Here is a 20,591-nt window from a genome sequence, read left to right on the forward strand (position 1 = left end):
GGAGCATCCAGGCATGTCATCGAGAACAGAGTTTGCTATTGACACAACTTTACGTCTGCTGGGTTTGCTTATTTCTAGCATTGCGAAATGACAAACAGTGACATAGAAAAGATCTGACACAAATTAGGCAGCTGCTGTTAACCTGGATGGCCCACAGGTTTCAGAGGCATATGATTTCCAGACAATGGCAGGATACACAACATGTGCCTGTGGCCGACTCTGCTGCTGAGTAGGAGGTGAGGCATCCCTCAAGTAGATCAGAGAGAGTGCTAGCAAATAAATGCCCTCTTCTCCAGAAGGACTCTTCCTGGCTGACCACGGGAATTAAGGTGTGTAGGGGCACGGTTTAACTCAGACAAATCCGAACACGGAGAAGAAAGAGGCGATGAAAAGAAGACTTTCTTTTCTACAGTGATGATTAGCAGGTAAAACTGCTTTGACTCATGAAGTATAAATGGTTTGAAAAGAAGATAGTAAGGCATTGCGGATTCCTTCCGGAATTTTACAGTATTTTTGGAAGCACAACACAAGCCGAAGGGGCTTCTGTTTACAGAAGCCGGAATAACAATTGTGCCCATCACCTTTCTCCCCAGAATCTGTTTCTGGAAAAGGTTTGAAAAGCCAGAGGCGAGACAATGCAGACCTGTCGTCCTCTGAATGTTCTTTCTGACCACAGTTGCTTTCAACAGCAAGAAGAGGTCTTCAGCACAAACCCTTCCTCTTCAGAGGAGAGACCACCTGGCTCCACTTACACAGGCTACCTGTGTAACAACACTCTATCCTTAAGTGCCAACTTGCTTTCTAAACTGGGAAGCTGAGGTTAGAGACACACTAGGAGCACAGACAGCAAACGTTTTGGCAGCTAGGAAGATTATTCAATCACAGGAAGCCTTTAGAAAGCAAACAAAGGCATGCCCAAGTTTCTGCCTCACTGTTTCTTTTGAGTATTGTGATTAGATTTAATTTGGGCAGGAGAGTAGCAGCGAAGAACGTATCTCTGGCATTTACAGAGCCTGGGTACAACTCTTTATCATTAGAAATGGTTGCTGAGTTTGCTTAGAATGCAAGTAACATTTTCATTCACGTATCTTGCTCCAAATTCTGAAAGGCCATTATTATTAGTATTAATTTTTAAACAGTGGGGAGGGTCACCAAGGCATGCTTACTTGGGCAGCTCAAAAACGACACCTAGGAACTTAGCTGCCTTGTGTACAGTCACTTTCAGAATCGTTACTAGTAAGACTTCAGATTTTCCAGCATTAACAGGTCTGTCACCTGGGCCAACCAGCCTGCTAACCGATTTCTCTTTCACTTTAGGTCAACCGCCAGGTCCCCAGCTTTGGGGATTAGCGGACAATCTCTAAACATGAGTACTGGTTGAGAAAGCAGCTTTCCAGAAAAAAAAAAACAATGGATCACATAAATAGCTTTACACTGGAGTTTTACTGGACCCACCCATTGTGACAGCTCCAAATACAAAGCAGGCTTTGGACTGACCCCCCTCCCCCAAGATGCATTTGTAATCACGGTTGGAGAGTGGCTAAAGGCAAGGATATGAAAGTTTCTGCACCGAACATCTTACATCAGAGCTGAACTTTGGACTCAGCAATCTAGACAAGAAATGCAGAATGAAAATTAGCCAGCAAGGGTCGTGGGTGCACAGCTCTCACGGACAGACACATTAGCACACCGAGGAATCAACCACGCCAGCAATCAAATTAGAATGTGCAGAGCTTGTCAGATTCCTCTAAAAAAAGCCATTTGCTCTGCGGTTTTAAAATCATACCAAATTAACCTCCAAGCCCACATGACCTACAGGGCTTTGCAAAACAACAACATATTTACAGCCTCGAGTAATGAAGAAGTCAGGGAAGTTCCAAAGAGAATGTGCTGAGAAGGTGAATATCAGCGCAGCCAGCCAATCAGTAAACGCTTCCCAGCACACACACTCACCAAATGCAGTCTCAGAGCTGAGCTGCCAGATGTTACATTTGAAAGGAAGCCAAGCCGGGTTTGTGAGAACACTTGCCAGACAGAAGAAAGTTACTCTTACATTAATAATAATAATAATAATAATAATAATAATAATAATAAAAAGTCCTCTAGGATGGGTGACCTCTTTTCGCTAGGGAATATGGCCACTGGCCAATGTTTCTCCCAGAGAAGCACTTGAGACCAGGGGTCGCCAACCGGTGGTCAGCGGACCACTGTTGGTCCGTGAGGTCTGAAAGGTTGGCGACCGCCACTTTAGACTACTTTACAGCTAATGGTTGAGAGCATAAGACTGTGCCAACTTACCCTGGCATCTGTGACCTTGAATTCTCTTAGGATATATTGTGGCATGTTGTATTCAGCCATGGGATCTACAACAAAGTACTGGTATCTTGCAGATCTTTCTGCTGGCCAGTATTGGTGACATTTCTCCTGAAAGGAGAGACGATTCATGTAAACTATACAACATGTAAATAAACTTTGTCTATCATCTATATACCTATAGCATCTAGTTATCTATATATTTCTTTCTCTAATTAATTAAAATTCAAGCCCATTCTAGTTGCATGTGACTCTTTTTTTTTTTCTTTGAACCCATAAGTTTCCTGAGGATAGGGAAATCCTATAGTTTCAATCCTTGCCCATAGCATCAAGCATAGTACTTGGAATATAATTGCTGGTAATCTACATCCGTCAAATTGAATACTTCAATAAGAGTAAGCATCTTCATACCTACAAGTTATCCAAATAATTATATCAGTCCTTGGGCATAATGCTGGTCCTGTCAATCACACATTGCATCACTTTAGCAGACCTGGACCACTGTGGTTTGGGATGAAGAGAACCATCAAGTATGAACGGACAAAAAAAACCTCTGAATTGATTGGGTCCAATCACCCTAGTCAGCTCAGGCAGTTTTAATGACTTAATGACCATGTAGAATAATCAAGTCATTTTCCTAGTTCTTTTTCTCTCTCTTTGGGCCCTAAAAAAGCTGGGTTTTAGACACATTTCTACGAAGAAAAGAGAGAGAATCTCTCAAACAAAGATAGCAAAATGCTTACTTGCATCTGTTGAATTTAATGGGTAAGTCTTGATGTATCTCTAATACTGTTTTCTGAGTATTTTCAGAATAATAATTTTTTAAAAATAATAATTTTTTAGAAAAACGATGTAAATTTCCAACACTTTATTCAATGGGGGTAAATGGTGAGCAAGTAAGAATTTGCCTCAGGGATGAAAGTCAAATTGCTTCCTACAGAGATGTGATGGCCACTTTGCTCAGGAAACTCAGCTTGTCCAGAGCGAAAGGAAATCAGGCTGTGCTGAGAGTCGGGGCGTAAGTTAAGGGGCATCTGCTTGCTTATTTGTCTCTTTGATTGTGTTTCACTGAAAAAAGAAAACTAGATCTTTCTTCAAATCACAAATGAAAGAACTGGATGTGGCTTTGTCAGTTAAAAACCAACCCAGAGTAATGAGTGGCCCAATGTTTTAGGAGTGCCCTGAATGTCAAAGCAGTGGCCCGGGCACTCGCGTTCTTGACAGGAAACCCTCACTTCTCCACGAAGGAAATGTCTTGTGAGGAGACACTCACTCTGCCCATCTCACGCAGCTTGGTGAGCATCACCACGATGGTGGAGTTGTGTTCCCAGAGCATCCGCCAGAAGTCTTCAGTGGTCTCCGCCAAGGGTCCCTGGGTAGCGATGTAGGCCTTCTGTTGTCTGAATTACAGAGAATGAAAACAGCATGTTAAAAAAAAAAAATCAGAGAACACACAAAGGTTCACATTTGCTATGTAAACATCCAACCCAGTAATAAAACTTAAACTATATCATTAATGCAATTGCAGTAAATGTCCATTAAGATTGTGTCATCAAATAACATTTATTACATGTTGGGGGCTTAGCAAAAGAAACGGCTTTGTTAATATGATGTATGTCTATCATTATTATTTAAATTTTAGCGCAACACTAATAGCTCAATGTCATGCACATACAAATCGTTTAGGAAACAGTTGTGGGGCATCAATTTGAAGACGTGACTTTTACACAATCTATTAAATTTATGAAATATGGTCCAAAACAGCTTTTTTATTAACTCCTTCTGAAGGAAGCGTGCAGGAGGCCAGATTAACAACTTTATGACAGCTGCTTCTTACTTCTATCCAAAATAATAGAAAACAAATACCACGGGATTGACTGCTGACCTACACAAAAAGAAAATGCTTTGACTTGAGATAAAATTCATTCTGGCTATGAAACTAGGGCACATGCAAATATCAAGGCTTCGGATTGTCAGGGGAACAAGAATATATACCTGTATCCATCAATAAAACTGGCATTGATGTAATCAGATCCTTCTACTCCTCGGATAGGCTGCAGGCATACCCTTGTGGATTCATATGGCATAATATTAACAAGGCGATTTTTGAATTTATTACATGGAAGATTGGCACTGATGAATCTTGAGGTGTGAGCTTTAGAGCTGGCTAGACGCTGTTGAATAGGAAAAAAAAAAAAGGAAAAAAATCTGACAAAGATAATTTTAGCCTGTGGTTTGAATGCAACATACCTGAGATTTCCTCTTTAGATATAAAGCTTTGGTTTACTTCAAAGTAAATGACGCCTCAAACTGCACTGCCTTTCACGTCTACCTAACGGTCTTCATATAGCCTATTGAATTTTTAAATATTATGTTCTAAGGGTATGATCTAGGTACAAAAGAGCTCAAGATATTAGATAGCATGGGATAGAAGAGGAAAAGAGGAAGAAAGCGTTTTATAGTCAGACACCTGAGGGAGGGGGAAGTCAAGAGAATCTTGTCACTTGACACATCTGAAAGGGTCAGGAAGGAAAGCCAGTCCTCAAAGACGATCCGGGAATGACTTGCTCCTGAATTACCACATCACCCCCGATGTCATACCTTAAATTCAAGCTCCATTCCTGTCACATTCTCTCCTGTCTCTATTTGTGTCAGCTTCTGAATGTAGGCATACAGGTTTCTCGCTGGCACTTCGGTATTTCCACAAGTCACTGCTTCCAGCAGCGCATCGTGGATAAAGATGTACTGGTCTTCTGTTTGCACCATGTAATTCCTCTGGGCTCTCATTAAAGTTACATGGCCATAAATATCTACAGTTTTTTCATGCTTTATTCTTTCTAACATGGCATCTATTACAATGAAACAACCAGTCCGGCCAACTCCCGCACTACAAGAAAAACAAAGGGAAAGGTTTAAATCAATCTTTTAGGAAATTAACATGTAATATACAAGCATCTTCATTATTCTTGTGAACTAGGTTTTCAACCCATTAACTCTACTCAAATGGCTGTTGTGATGATTTTGGAGCACTCTAAAGTCAAGTATTATCAAGTCACCATAACCAGTGGATAGGGAGCCATGTACCAAGTGAAATTAGTTTGGTTTCAACATGTAAAAACATTAAATCCATAATTACTATGCTCTTTGATCACATAATACAAACTAGACATTATTTTGAAACCATTATGAAAAAAACAAACACCCCACTAACATTTAGGCTGTTTATACTAGAAAATATTTTTAAATGGTCAATATCTAACTAGGCTATATATATTTTTGCAAATCATCTCAGGCTATTTTAGTTCAATTGACAAAAAAAAGAACTAGTAAATCACTCAACTTGAAATATTTCATATTTTAAAAGTCAGCAAAAAAATTCTAAAACCAATCTAGTTTGAAGGGTGTAATTAAAATAGTAAAATGTTGTTGCACACTAAAAATAGTGCAGGGTATTCCAAGTGGAAAAAATCCTTAATAGAGAGCAAGCCCTAGAGAGTGTGGGTGTGTTCCTAGTTTTTACTCCCTTTTCTTTCAGAGTTGAATATATTTTGAAATTCCAGGTGAAATTCCAATATTCTCTGTGGGAAAATAAAAGCTCCACTCTTAGTCTGAGGACATTCCGAGGCATTTTACAAACTCCATCCCTTTCGGACTTTATGGTTCATTTTTCAGTTGGTAGAAACTGATTCAAAAAAGAGGAGGTAAGAGAGTCAACACAGCACAGAGACAAGATCTGCCGCTGCAAGGAGACGATCTAATCTACGGAGCTGGATCACAGGGTCAGGTAGTGGAAACATTGGAATTTCCTCCTGTGTTGAAAAACCCCCACAAAGTAACACATCTGTGTTCTTACATCTCAAGGGGAGCCTTATTTATCTATTATTTTATCGAATCCCTTAGGCTGAGTCTATTTATGTGTCAAGTATGCTTGAATAGAAAATGCTTGGTCATGGATGGTTACCTGGCTGGGAAACATGCAATCAATAGGTATATATCACCAGCTTAGATACCATGCATCAGACGGCCTCCTTCAGTCACTACATGCCACTGTCTCCCATATGTGTTCATTTATTTGTGCATCTGTCCATCTCTTCATTCAATGAACAATGAAGTACTTTGCCAGGTAACAGAGGGGAGACAACATTAGAGATGACTTAGGTCCTACCTTAAAGATCTCAGAATCTGCTCTACATAACTATTTATAAGACAAGAAATAAAGGATATTTTTGGGGGGTGATATGGCATTTGCACCAAGACTGAAGAACAGAAAGGATGGTGAATCGAGGTGGCTGGAACAGTAAAAGAGAAGGAATGGCTTTTGCAGTTGTACTGCTGGCTCTGGGGGCTCCATGTGACACTTTCTAGACCTGGTGAGGCACCTAGGCAGGGAACATACAAGAACTCCAAATGAATGAGTTTAATGAGCATGAGGGTGCCTGGGTCAACTTAAATGGCAAGTTCTCTCCAGTGCCAAGTAGCTGCAAGGTGGCGAGCATTTTGCAACAAGTAGTACTTTTAAACTTCTGAGCAACATAGACCAAATCCAGCTTCCATACAGGAGCCCTGAAGTTTGTGGATGAGGTTACGTGGGCTGATGATATGACCACTATTTAAAAATTGCTTACATCTTTTCATGTCCTGGCAGGCACAAAAAAACGGCTGTCAGTATCTAGTCAGAGAGCCTCTGGGTACTGATGCTAAGACTCCATTCAAGGTTTAAACCACAAAATGACATCATGTTGAGATGGAATGTAAAATACTTCTGGGACACAGAGCCTTAGAAATGACAGCACATTTCTTGGTACAAAACAGTTGGAAAAACCCATGCACTGAGAAGCACAGCGCTCCGCTTTATTTAGTTGGTTCTACCACATAAACCTGTGAAATGGTAAGTTCTCCCTGATACTCCCCACCCTGACAATCTCCACCCTCCCACATCCCCCAGCAGGACTCATCACCCCATGTTCCAGATCCCCTGCTGTCGTAACACTCTACTACTACAGTCCCAGTCGTAACAAAGTATTAATTAGTTTGGTAGGGCCTCATCCACAAGGAATAGAGCATCTCCTGAGAGCAGAAACTGCATTTCTGTCACCTTTGTGTGCCCTGCACCAAGCAGGCAGTCAGTGCTCACCAATGTTGCGGAAGTAGGTGAACGGATGAGTCATTGGCATGGGAGGCCTCATGTAAGGAGCAGCCCACCCCGATTCAGTGAGCCTACTGCGGAGGAGGGCTCTCCAGTCAGTGAGAGAAATCCCACAATCGACCACAGTTCAGAACTACGCAGAGTCCACCTGAAGGTTGCACCGCAATCCCTTGATAGGCAATAGAGAGACTGGAAAACGCGTTGAGCCATTTCCATGTCTTAATCTCTTGATATGCCGCTGCATGGCCATGAAAAGAAACTTAGTAAGACTTAACCTGGCAACGGGAGGCAGCCCCGTGTTTGGCAGGTTCTAAGACCATGAATAATATATATATTTGTCTCTGTTGTCTTTCCTCATCTTAATTGTGCACGGCTTTTAAATGGATTCAACTTCATGCATTTTTTCCTAGTGGAAACCACATAATACGCTTAATAACTGAGTCCTATATATGTCAAATCAATTCTAGATAATGGCAAGAATATTATCTCAAAATATGCCCCAGGGACCATTCCAAATGTCTGGATTATGCATAGTTCTATATTCTGGCAGAAAGATACCAAAGAATCTTGAAAAATTGTTAGGAATAACTCTAGATCCAAGCGATATCAATCTTTTCATGGTGGTAATGAAGCATTTTGTTCCCTAAAAAATTAGGGAGGAAAAAAAATCAAATATGTGCCTGAGTCTAAATCATGAATTGTGGGGAAAAAAAAAAAAAAAGATTATGACTGGAGAAAAACCTACTTTTTCTCCCCCAAACATAACATATTGTTAGCTGCCCAGCCTTGGTGTTCAGACGGAAGATGGGGAAGAGGCAGATCCTTGGAACTTGTGAGTTACCTCTTCTCTAAAATGAAGAGTTCTTGAGGATTTTAAATGGGAGAGGTGTCTCTTAGCTTGAAGCAAGACCATGAGATTCAAGATACTTTTTCCAGATACCAATGGCTGGATGCCCTTGAGAAAGTCACTTAACCTTTCTCCTGTTTTTCTTAAATCCCGATAATTAACATAATGATAATGTGTTAATAGTGATAATTAACATACAGGAAGAGGCAGTTACTTTGTAGGTACAGAATCCAACCCCTGAAGCTGACCACAAAGAACAGGCAATGTTGAATCTGGGAAAATTATGATAGAATCACCACTGGATAATTTAAGATTAGGCGTTCAAAACCTTGCTTCACCCTGCCTACCTCCTTGAGCTGCTTCCCTTTTCTTTTCCTATTTCCCATAAACAATGTCTAAGGTTGGAGGAATTTTCTGCTTTCCCATATGCTGGGATGGTAAATGAGATGGCAGTAAAACGCCTTCCTACCCCAGGGCATGGTCCCCGGGAGGCATTCCGCAAATATGTCAATTTCCTTTCCCCTTCTGTGAGCCTTAACATTTGGGGACTTCCCTGAACCCATTCCTAGTGCTAACAGCAAACAGTCAAACAGGGACTCAAATGCAGGCTCTGAGATGCTCAACTTGAGCACCACGTTTCATGGCACCACCGTTGTTCCACGTGGCTTTCCGTCATTTGGGGCAGCAACTGTTGTCAAATATGGTGACTTTCTTGTGGCTCACCCCTCAATCACATCCCTTTAGTGCTGTTTATTCTGAGTGCAGTTTTCTTGAAAAGTCTTTCTTGGTTTCTAAGGTACCGATTGAGGGAGTATGGGGAACGCCAGAGAGAATTCCTTTGGGGTTGATGGTAGGAAGGGAAAACATTTTATAATTATCTCAAACACAAAATAAGCTGAAACATGTAACACGTAAATAACAGTAGCCAAACAAACAAACAAACAAAAACACACCAAAAAACAACAAAGAAACCAACCTGTGACTCTGTAATGGTTCTATCAAGTTGAAAACAAAAATCAGGGGTCAACCCTGTTACCTTCAGAAAGCTACCAAAACTCCTTTAGATTGCTGCCCAGTAAGGAATATTCCCCCCATTAGATCCATGTGCTGATTATTCCCTGTCTCTCTGGATTTTTCCATCTGTAGCTCTTTCCCTAATTTGAATACCTCCGCCAGCCCCCAAAATGTAGTTAAATATCCCCAAAGTTCTGTCCTGCTTTCTCTCATTCCCCTTCATGGCTCGGCAATACAACAGATTTCTAAAGTGATAGCATAAGGGAAGACATCTACTTCAAACTACCCTCAAATTTCTCAAGAAATAAAAAGATTCTCAGATTAATATCTTCTCTGCTCAAATCTGCTCTTCTCACTCTTTCAGGTCTAGCCTGTTTTTGCCTCTTTCCCTGCACAATAATAAATTATACATTTCTGTGCATCCAACCTCTACAATTTTATTCAACTATTCATCATTGGTGTGCTGGAGCTGGCAAAAGCCAATTGGTCAAATGAAAATTTCTGCTTAAATATATATATATATATATATAAATAAAGGTAATATTCAAAATACATTGCTTCTTAATTATTTTACATTGATGCTCTTGAGGTGGAAAGATATTATATAATGGGGTGCTACTATCATTCAGGGCTGTTACATTTGTAGCTTGAAATCAGGCATGGTGGGAGTAGTTACACCAAGTAAATTGGTAAACACCCCTCTCCCCCCGAGACTCCAGTGAGGGGAACTGGTTGTTACACATTATTAGCGCAGACTGACTATCCTAATTCATCCATTCCCATCACCTAGGGGCAGACAGGAAAGTGCCTATTATTTTGTTCTTCCATCCACAGTGGCTATATACTCTGTCATAAGCCTCTGCAGGCTATTACCCACACATACTTACCGAGTGCTTACCCTGTGCCAAGCTCAGGACAGTGGTGAGCAAAACAAACATGGGCCTTTCCTCAGGGAGATTATAGGTTGGGTGGGGGGGGAGGGGGTTAGATATTAAATAATCATGTGAATAAATGTATATAAATCTCAGCAACTGCTGTGAGGTAAATGTGCAGGATGTTGGCACAATACCTTTGAAGAAATGCCATTTAAATTGATACTTGTGCTCAGTGGTTGAGTGTCTACCTGTAAACCAGGAGGTCACGGTTCAATTCCCGGTCAAGGCGCATGCCCGGATTGCAGGCTCAATTCCCAGTAGGGGGTGTGCAGGAGGCAGCCGATTAATGATGTTCTCATTCCTGATGTCTCTCTCTCTCTCTCCCTCTCCCTTCCTCTCTCAAATCAATACATGTTTCTTAAAAATGAAAAAGAATAAATTGATACCTGTGAGGGACTGACTTGTGTCCCCTAAAAATTCATGGTGAAGCCCTAAGCCCCGGTGTGCCTGTGTTTAGAGATAGGGCCTCTAGGAAGGTAATTAAGGTTACGTGAAGTCGTAATGGTGGGGCTTTACAAGAGTAGGAAGAGGCACAGAGCTCCCCCTGGGCATATGCACGGGAGAGCCCACGTGAGGCCACGGCTAGCAGGTGGCATCAGAAGCCAAGAAGAGCGGGCTCACCAGAAACCAGCCCTGACGGCACCTCACTCTTGGACTTCCGGCCTCCTGCACTGTGAGAAAAATATTTTTATTACCTAAGACATCTGGTTTGTGGTACTTTGTTATGGCAGCCCTAGCAGACCACTGCTAGGGCAGGATAATTTCACTGACTGAAAAGGGTAGAAAAGCGTTTGGGGAGAGACGCTATCCCAAAGGAAGTGTCCTGGAGTGGAAATAGCTTAGCATATTTGTAGAACTAAAAAGAAAGCCCGGGAGGCTGAAAGGCAGTGAGGGAAAAAGGGCATGCTCCACATACTTATTTTCCATTTTTTTAAAGGACTGTTTATAACATTTTTTATTAAACATATAACTGAATTAATAGCAGTTATTTAAAATAACTGCATGTTCATAAATAGGCAATAAACAGGAAATATCTCTATATATAAACGGCTAACATGCAAAGTGTCTCCTCGGGAGTTCGACCGGGAGACTGGGATTTCAATCGCTCGCTATGACGTGCGCTGACCACCCAGGGGCAGCGTGGAATGAAGGAAGGCCCTGGCCGGCAGCTGGCAGCTGCGGGAAGGGAGGCCCCAGCCGGCCCTGATCTCTGGCCAGGCCTAGGGATCCTACCGGTAATTCGTGCACCATGCCTCTAGTGTTTATTATAAGAGTCATGGCTTTCCCTGAGCTCCCGGCAAATTAAACATATTTTAAGCTTTCCTACCTCTGGGCTTTTGCTAATGCAGGTCCTTCGTCCTTCTTATCACATCTACCTGTGATACCTACCATCCTCCCAGACTCAGCTCATGTGCTGCATCCAGGATTAAGACTCGCCTTGGTTTAGTCCTCCTTGGATCCCGTGTAACTATACCCCCCCCCCTCTCTTTTTTAAATGTTTTTATTGATTTCAGAGATTGGAAGGGAGAGGGAGAGAGAAATAGAAATATCAATGATAAGAGAGAATCACTGGTCGACTGCCTCCTTCATGCCCAGGATCAAGCCCACAACTTGAACATGTGCCCTGACCTAGAATCCAACCATGACCTCCTGGTTCATGGGCTGATGCTCAACCACTGAGTCACACTGGCTGGGTGGCAACTATACCTCTTTATGAGCAACTGCCTTGCCTTATTTTTGTTTTCCGGTTATTATGTTTATACCAGTTAATAATCTCCTGGAAGGGAATGACAACAGCTTTCTTGTCTCTACTGCCTTTGATAGTTTCTCATGGCAACTGCCATGCCAGGGAAATCGAAGGTGCTCAATGTGAGTTGCAAAATTTAAAAAACATAAGTTTAAAAATGCGAAACTCCCTTCTGAATCAATGATATATTGATATATACAGAAATATTCCCCAAAGCCCCCAGCGTGGGAATATTTTGATATGTGTTTACAAAGATAGAGAGCCTCTAACTTAAGGAGATGGAAACAAGCCATGCTTATGCTTGCTTTACTCCAGTTGCTCAGGAATGACAAACCTCAGGCACTACTTTTTTTCTCCTTAAGAAACTGAGCGATGAAAATTCCGAGCTTTTCAATGTATGCCAGCCTACTTTTGTTTGAATTTCCAAGTTCCCATAGCAGCACATATTTTACTCCCTTCTCCAATTTACTCTATTTTTCACCCATCCTGGGTGTCTGAGTGCACTGCACCTCTCAAAATGAAGGATTGTAGTTCTAAAAGCAAATGCATTTTTCTTTGATCCTGAAAATTCAGCTCCCCGTCGCAGTGATAATGACGGAACCCTATTTAGTGCTGTTTGTTTTTCATCATTTCAACAGCCTTCAACCTGAAACATGATAAGAACAGCAAAGCTGATAAACCACCCTTATTTTTATCTGTTTTCTGTCGGGGTAGTTGCCAAGCACAGAGACAGATTTTTCTAAATAACTTAAAAAAAAAGGAAAAAAGGAGTGCATAACCCCGTGCTTCAGGCTGAGGCCAGCACAATTCAGTACATTTACTCTGTTACAGAATTTTCCAGCAGAAGGGAAGAGGACAGCACTTTTAAATCAAGCCTAGCATCAGGCTGGTCCGTTACCCTTGAAGTAAGACCGACTTTCTAAGTTATCTCCCAGCAAGGACGATGATTCAACTAAAGCAAACCAAATTATGGACAAACTTGTGCCTTAAAGACAAGCCGAACCAAAACAAAACAGAACTGTTTCAGTGCGCGATAGACTGTGCAATCCATTAACCAAGTGCGCCTACTAGGAAATTGCTATTACTTCAATATTATCATTCACCCAGTTACAGCATTTGTTTTCAATTTCTAAAAACATGATTGAGTTAGTCCCACGAGTTGAAATATGCTTAATGTCCCGTGATGTGATACGGTAGTAATGTACAAAAGGAAAACATTAAGAGGCGGTAAGGGGGCTATTTTGTGCTAAACTCATTCTGGGGATGTGCTTAAGAACTGGCTTTCCTGATTAATCTGGTGGAGCTTTCATGCTGACCCTTTACTGATACTTCACTGATCTGGCAAAGAAAAACAACAGAATTAGGAGGTTTTGCAGTACATTTAGTTGGGTATAAAGACAGTAAAATATAGACCAAAAATCATGGTAAGTATTCTATACATATATCAGCTCATAATTTGATTGGATATTACAGTTAGCTATGGCAAGAATGGCATTCATGAACTGCAAGAATATTAAAAAAAAATCTATGAAAATGGATTGAGTTTTATGACTATGGCTAAGAATTATAAGATGAATTAGATGGTTATCCCAGTAAAACTATGAAGTGATCTTGATATGACTGGGTGATGGTTGGCAGCTCCTTGCCATTCAGACTTGGTCCTGCCATCCAGTGCCAGCTTTTGGGGAGTGGGTTTCAGAAAGCATGGGAGACATCACAGAGGAGAGCATGCGTAGTAGAGTTAGGGGAAGCAAATGTAAGGATGAGACCACCCAGACCCTTGGTCACCCTAGAAAGAAAAAGTGCACTGCACCCTTGTGTGGCATCCTGTGAGGAGCAAAAGTTCACACCACAGCACCGAGAACCTGACCTGATCAGGATCCTAGTCTAGAATATTGAGAGGTCAGGGTGACCTAGCCAGACCATATTTCCTTGGGGCATTTTATTTTTCCATGATAGGTGAAGGGGGGTTTCATAGAATAAGACCACAAAAAACAAAATCCACATGTGCCCAATCTGATTTTTTTGAAGCATTTGGACTCAAACAAAAATCCTCCAAAGTCTTTTGTATGATGTTGGCTCTGTCCCAATATTATCTGCCAAACACATTCCTTATTATTTTAAAAACTAGAGGCCGAGTGCACAAAATTCATGCACGAGGTGTGGGAGGGAGAGGCTCAGCCCAGCCTGCACCCTCAGGAGATGTCCACTGGTTGTTCCCCCATTCAGTCAATTTGCATATTAGGGTTCTATTATATAGGATGTGATGCTCAAGATAAATTCAGAGGCTAATATCCCCATATATAAAACCCCAATATGCAAATAGACCGAACAGCAGAACAACCAAACAACTGGTCGCTATGATATGTGCTGACCACCAGGGGACACGCATGGAACATGACTGGTGTAGGCAGCAGAGCATGGAACATGGTGGGCGTTGGCCATGGCACGATGGTGCAGCAGGTGAGCGGGGGCGCCAGACCAAGGCGAGGCGCCGGTCGCTGTCATGGGGGTAAGCCTCTGGTGGTTACTAAAAATTCTTTGCTCCTGCTTGCTGTGGTCCAGCCTGGTGCTCAAATGCGCTGCTGGTGCCGGAGCCGCTGCTCGCACTCGCTGCTGGTGCCTGGCGCCGGCCCCTATCGCTTGATGCCATTACTGGGTGTGAGCAGCGGCTGCCGGCCCCAATCGCCCCTCAGTGCTTCTCCACCTCCCCTGCTCCTGAGGGGCGATTGGGGCCAGCAGTTGCCTCTTGCACCTGCTGTATGTGATGACCCCACTTGCACCCACTGCCGGTGCCAGAGCTGCCACCCGCACCCACTGCCGGCACCGTCCCAACTCACACCCACAGCCAGTGCCAGAGCCACTGCTCACACCAGCTGCCAGCACCTGGCGGCTGCTGGCCTTAATTGCCTCTGAGGGCTTCTCCACCTCCCTTTGCTCCTGAGGGGTGATCGGGGCAACAGCCACCACTCAGAACCGCTTATGACGCCAGCTTCGCTCGCACCCGCTGATGGCATGGGGGGACAGGTGAAGTGCTTGCCTCCCTTCTGCAGGCTAGGCCTGCGTCACCTCCAATGAAAGACTGCTTTAATCTGTCCTACCAAATCCCCGTGGCCCTGCCCTGCTGAGCTCAGCCTCACTGAGGGATCGGAGTAGCTGGTACTTCGGAGTCCTTCTCCCTGGGAGCGTCTTGCCAAGGAAACAGGTGGGTGCTGGGTTCTGGGGCCTGGTGTGGGGGGGACCATCCTTACCACCCTGAGAGCACAACTGGCACCACTCTCTCCAAAGGGAGACACGCTTGACCTGTCCTTCTGATTTTCAGTGGCTCAGGCCTACTGAGTTTGCTCCTGCAAAGGGACCAGATGGTGTACCCCACCTGAACCTGCAGGGAGCTGCTTCTAGGGGAACTAGGGTCAAAGACTCAGGCGGAAAAATGGCTCTGCAGTAGAGGCCACTTTCCCCCACTGAGTGCCTGATTGTGCTGCCCCCAAGTATAAGACCCACTAGTCCAGGGGTGAGGAACTTCTGGCCCCTGGGACGTGTAATACCCATGAAATCATTTGGGTCTGGCCCTGCCAAAGCATTAGGGGTGAATTTATTAAATGTTTGACCAAATATAGCAGGCTAATTTTTAAGTTGATCATTTTGTTTAGTCCACAAATGATGTTATAAATATCCAAATGACCCTTGGCAGAAAAAAAGGTTCCTCACCTGTTCTAGTCTCCTAACACCAGTTACCCCGCCCTATCAAGCTCTCACCTTGTGGGAGAGACTGTGGGTTGAGACCAGGCTGGGCCCACTCTATAGTCTTTCTTCGGAAGGCTCTGGAGGAAGACCAGGCAACCTCAGTGGGTGGTGGAGTAGACAACAGGTGGAGGGAGCCTTGGACCTTTTATTGATCTGTCCCAGCTCAGAGTTCAAGGAAGCCTACCCTTGCACACAGCTTGACCCCTCCCATGCACATCTGGGCCCAGTAGACACAGCCACAAACAGTGACTAGCGAGGTAGCTCCAGACAGGTAGGCCAAGGCTGGTTATACACAATGTCTGATATCAACCTGCACCAGAGCCTGCCCAAATTGACCCAGAACCAACACAACCAGTGGTCGCCTTAAGACCACACCAGAGCTCGACCCTACTAGCCATGTAAGTGGCACACAAACAGGGAGTCTGGTAGGCATCAAGCCCTGCTGAGAACTCTGCCTCTGGGGACAGCTCCTGCAAGGGGAGTCATACATGGTCATTGAGGTCTATCCTTATAGTAAGCTAGCCTGAGGGTTAACTCTGCCCATGAATGGGCCAACAGCACTTAAGATTCAACAACAACAGGGGGGCACACATAACCCATTCAAGAAACATTCCTGGAGCATCTAGCACAGGTGATCTGAAAGACTGTGCCACTGAGTCCTACAAGACACCGACATCATAAAGCAATCATGACAAGTTTGGGAATCATAGCAAATCTATCTAATACACAGACACACACACACACACACACAAAGACAGACAAAATGAGAAGACAAAGAAATATGCCCCAAATAAAAGAGCCAGAGAAAACACGCCAAAAATAATGAAATGAAATGGAAGCAACCATTTCATAACCGATGAAGAGTTTAAAACAATAGTTATAAGAATGCTCTAGGACAGCAGTCACCAACCGGTGGTCCGTGGACCACTGGTGGTCTGTGAGGTCTGAAAGGTTGGCGACTGCTGCTCTAGGACATTAGGGGAAGAATGGATATCTCAGTGAGAACTTAAATGAAAAGATAGTAAGCATTAAACATGACACAGAAACAATAATAAAGAACCAGTTGGAAATGAAGAATACAATATCTGGAATGAAGAATGTACTAGAAGGGATAAACAGAAGAGTAGATGAAACAGAGGATCAAAACAGCAATCTACAGGATCAGATAAAAGAAAACACTCAAGCAGAGCAACAAAAGGAAAAAAATCATTTTTAAAAATGAGGAAAAGTCTAAGACCTCTGGGACAACATCAAGCATAACAACTTCTGCATCACAGGGGTACCAGAGGGAAAAGAAAGTGAGCAAGGGATTGAGAACTTATTTTAAAAATAATGGCTGAAAACGTCCTTAACCCGGTGAAAGAAAAAGACACACAAATCCAAGAAGCAGGAAGAGTCCCAAATAAGAAGAACCCAAAGAGGCCCACACCAAGACACATCATAATTAAAATGATAAAGGTTACAAATAAAGAGAGAATTTAAAGAGCAAGATAAAGACAGTTGGCTACCTACAAGGGATTTCCATAAGGCTGTCAGCTGATTTCTCAATAGAAACACTGCAGGCCAGAAGAGATTGGCATGAAATATTCAAAGTGATAAAAACTAAGGACCTACAACCAAGAATTGAAGGTGAAATAAAGAGCTTCCCAGACAAAAAATGAAAAAAAGTTAAAGGAGCTCATTACCACCAATAGACATGAAAAAATGCTTAATGTCGCTAATCATCGGAGAAATGCAAATGAAAACCACAATGAGATATCACCTCAGACATGTCAGAATGACTATCATTAATAAAGCAACAAACAGCAAGTGTTGGTGAGAATGTGGAGAATAGGGAACCCTCTTGTACTTTGGTAGGAATGCAGATTGGTGCAGCCACTGTGGAAAACAGTATGGAGTTTCCTCAAACAATTCAAAATGGAACTGCCTTATGACCCAGTGATTCCACTTCTAGGAATATATCCAAAGAAACCTGAGACGCGAATTTGAAATAATATATGCACCCCTATGTTCGTTGCAGCATTATTTACAATAGCTAAGATTTGGAAGAAACCCAAGAGCCCATCAAAAGGTGAGTAGATAAAAAAGCTGTGGTACATTTACACTATGGAATACTACTTGGCCGTAAAAAAGAAGGAAACATAACCTTTTCGAACAGCATGGATGAACCTGGAGAGTATTATGTTAAGTGAAGTAAGTCAGTGAAAGACAAATGCCATATGATTTCACATACATGTAGAATCTAATGAACAAAATAAACACAAACACAATAGAAACAAACTCATAGATACATAGAACCAATTGACAGCTGTCAGAGGGAAGGAAGGTTGGGGGGGGGGGTGGGCAAAAGGGTGAAGGGATAAAAGAAAAAGACACAGATAAAACAGTATGGTGATTACCAGAAGGAAAGTAGTGTGTGTGTGTGTGTGTGTGTGTGTGTGTGTGTGTGTGGGCGGGGGTGGGGGGAAGATGGCAAAGGGGCGATAAATGGTGGTGGAAAGATACTTGAGCCTACAATGCAGTATGCAGATGATGTGTTACAGAGCTGAACACTTAAAACTTGTGTGGTTTTTATTAACCAATGTCATCTCAATACATCCAATTAAAAATTATCTTCAGGTATCTGGCTATGTACTAACTGTTTTGGCTATGTATTAGTTGTATTGAGGTCAGCTCTATGTCAGATAGATGGATGGCTTTCATAACTGTAGTCTTCACACATGATGACTACTTAATTAATGAAAACTAGTATCAAGTGTATTTGAATGACATATTGGCCATGTTTGAGGATGGGAGACTAGAGAACAAGGTTTACCTCTCACGCAGGGTAATAGCAGGAGATCGAAAACATACTCATAAGATTGTGACACCAAAGAGATGGAAGCTAATATTCAGTAAATACAAAATGAGAGATTTCTCTTCTATGTATCAATCACCCTGCAATGTACCACCAGGCATTTATGAATTACACATCCATCCAAGGGATCTCTATACATCCCCAGGAAGTGTTAACACAGATTCCTGGGCTCTGCCCAGAGATTTCAATTTAGTATCTCTGGTGTGGAATCCAAGATTGTGCATTTCTAAGAAGCTCTGAGTGATGCTAATGCCGCTGGTCCATAGGCCATACTTTGGATAACACGGATAAAGTGACACTCTTCTTATAATATTTTATATGTAAATGAGAGCAAAAAGATGTATAAAATATACTCCTAATAATCTATGCATGTGTGTATACTAGCATGTGTTTTTATATAATTAAAAAAAAATCTTGATCTGATTAAAACTACAATGCAAAGGGTCAGACTGCAAAAGCTATTTTTTAAAAAAAGATTTTCCTTTTTTTTTTTTTTAAAGACCAATAGGTCCAGATACCTTCAAATATATGGAATTATCTTATAATAAAACTCAGATGCCAGAAGCCCATTTTGCAAGTTTTCTTTGCAAGAAACAACCCCAATACGAGCAAATCAGAAAGACAGAAAAAAAAACACATAAGCAATAGAACCCTGATTGGAAAGACATAATACAAAGATAACAGAACTATTTTTAAGCTTCATTTTATGACCAGGGGCACAGAAAAATAGCTTGAAATAAGAAGTTTTCATGCTGATTACATGAAATCAAAATCACCATTCAAAGGCAGCAGCATTTAAAAAGAAAACGAAGCCTAGTTCCTACAATACATTTCAGTGTTCTTTCAGTCTGGGAATATTGCAAAACACATTGCAGGTACAGCTGGGAAAACTCAGTGATACCCTGTCCAGATCTCAGCGATTAGGTTATAAAAATATTTTCACATTCCTGCAGATGTCTAGATTCCTTTCTTTGCTAGTGATTTTAATTCAGAACTCATTATTGATAGCTGTTTGTTCTGATAGAACCTAATTGCTCTTTTACCAGGCCCAGCTGCAAGCAGGCTGATAATTCCTTTCCCTTATAGAGTATATTACATATAAACACAGGCAGGAAAAAAAAATAACCAATTAACTAAATACATGTGCATAAAATGATTCATTGAGAGCGCTGATCAAGTAATGTATCTAACTGCAACACAGGTCAAAGGAAATTACCACACTTATAGCTTACAGCATTGAATATAATTATATGGAAAATTCATAAGCATTAAAATATATAGATGATGAGTGGCAGCAACTGAAAATTTACCCTTTTATTAGAGAAACATATAAATTACTACATTTGAGTAATTGACAGGGCATTTAATCTACTGAAGGAATAACTAAAGGATTGCTCTCTGACAAGCTGTACACAGAACCCGAGAGGCCTGCCATAGCCGACACCAGACCGGAGGAATGTAACACAATGTGGGATCCTTTTGCTGTGCAGATAACCCTTTCTGTGGCGGGGAGAGTTTCTAGGGACCCACCAACTCTTTTCCCTACAACCCAGTCACTGCTGTGGTGAGCTGCTTTCCCTAACTTTTCTGGAAGGGGAATGCAAATCTGTTCAAGTCAGAGCTCTCTCCTCTGGAAGATTCTCTTCAAAGGTAATGCCTCATTTTAGCAGCTCCCCAAGAGATCCAGGCACAGCTTGGCAATGTTCACTCTATCAGATGCCTTGGCAGCCTCGCTCACTGAGTCTGCACCAATTTGGGGACCCCAAGCTGCCTTTCTTAGTGGACTGGAACCCCCGAAGCGAGGTTAAACCACCGGCTGGATTCAACAGAGACCACATAAATAGCAAATACACTGCATCTGAGAAGAGCAATAGCTCGTTTTATTTCCTCTCTGTCTGTTCCGGAAATGGAGGGAACGGGGTGATCGGGGATGAGCAAACTGCTCCTTAGCAAGGAACCCATTCAAGGAAAATGAACTTTTTCTT

The 20,591-nt window shown here is 42.3% G+C and overlaps 1 protein-coding gene across 1 annotated transcript in view; it reads right to left on the reverse strand.

Annotated features, from left to right (window-relative positions):
* Positions 1 to 20,591, reverse strand: part of PTPRD (protein tyrosine phosphatase receptor type D) — a 496,562-nt gene that overhangs the window by 9,295 nt on the left and 466,676 nt on the right. Inside the window, exons 28-31 of the mRNA XM_079789612.1 lie at positions 4,915 to 5,200; positions 4,309 to 4,487; positions 3,587 to 3,713; positions 2,299 to 2,424 (exon numbers count right to left, since the gene is read on the reverse strand). Of these exons, the coding sequence (XP_079645738.1) occupies positions 2,299 to 2,424; positions 3,587 to 3,713; positions 4,309 to 4,487; positions 4,915 to 5,200 (718 nt within the window). The remainder of the gene's footprint in view (positions 1 to 2,298; positions 2,425 to 3,586; positions 3,714 to 4,308; positions 4,488 to 4,914; positions 5,201 to 20,591) is intronic.

Source organism: Cnephaeus nilssonii, assembly GCF_951640355.1.
Source record: "Cnephaeus nilssonii genome assembly, chromosome: 14".
NCBI lineage: Eukaryota > Metazoa > Chordata > Mammalia > Chiroptera > Vespertilionidae > Cnephaeus > Cnephaeus nilssonii.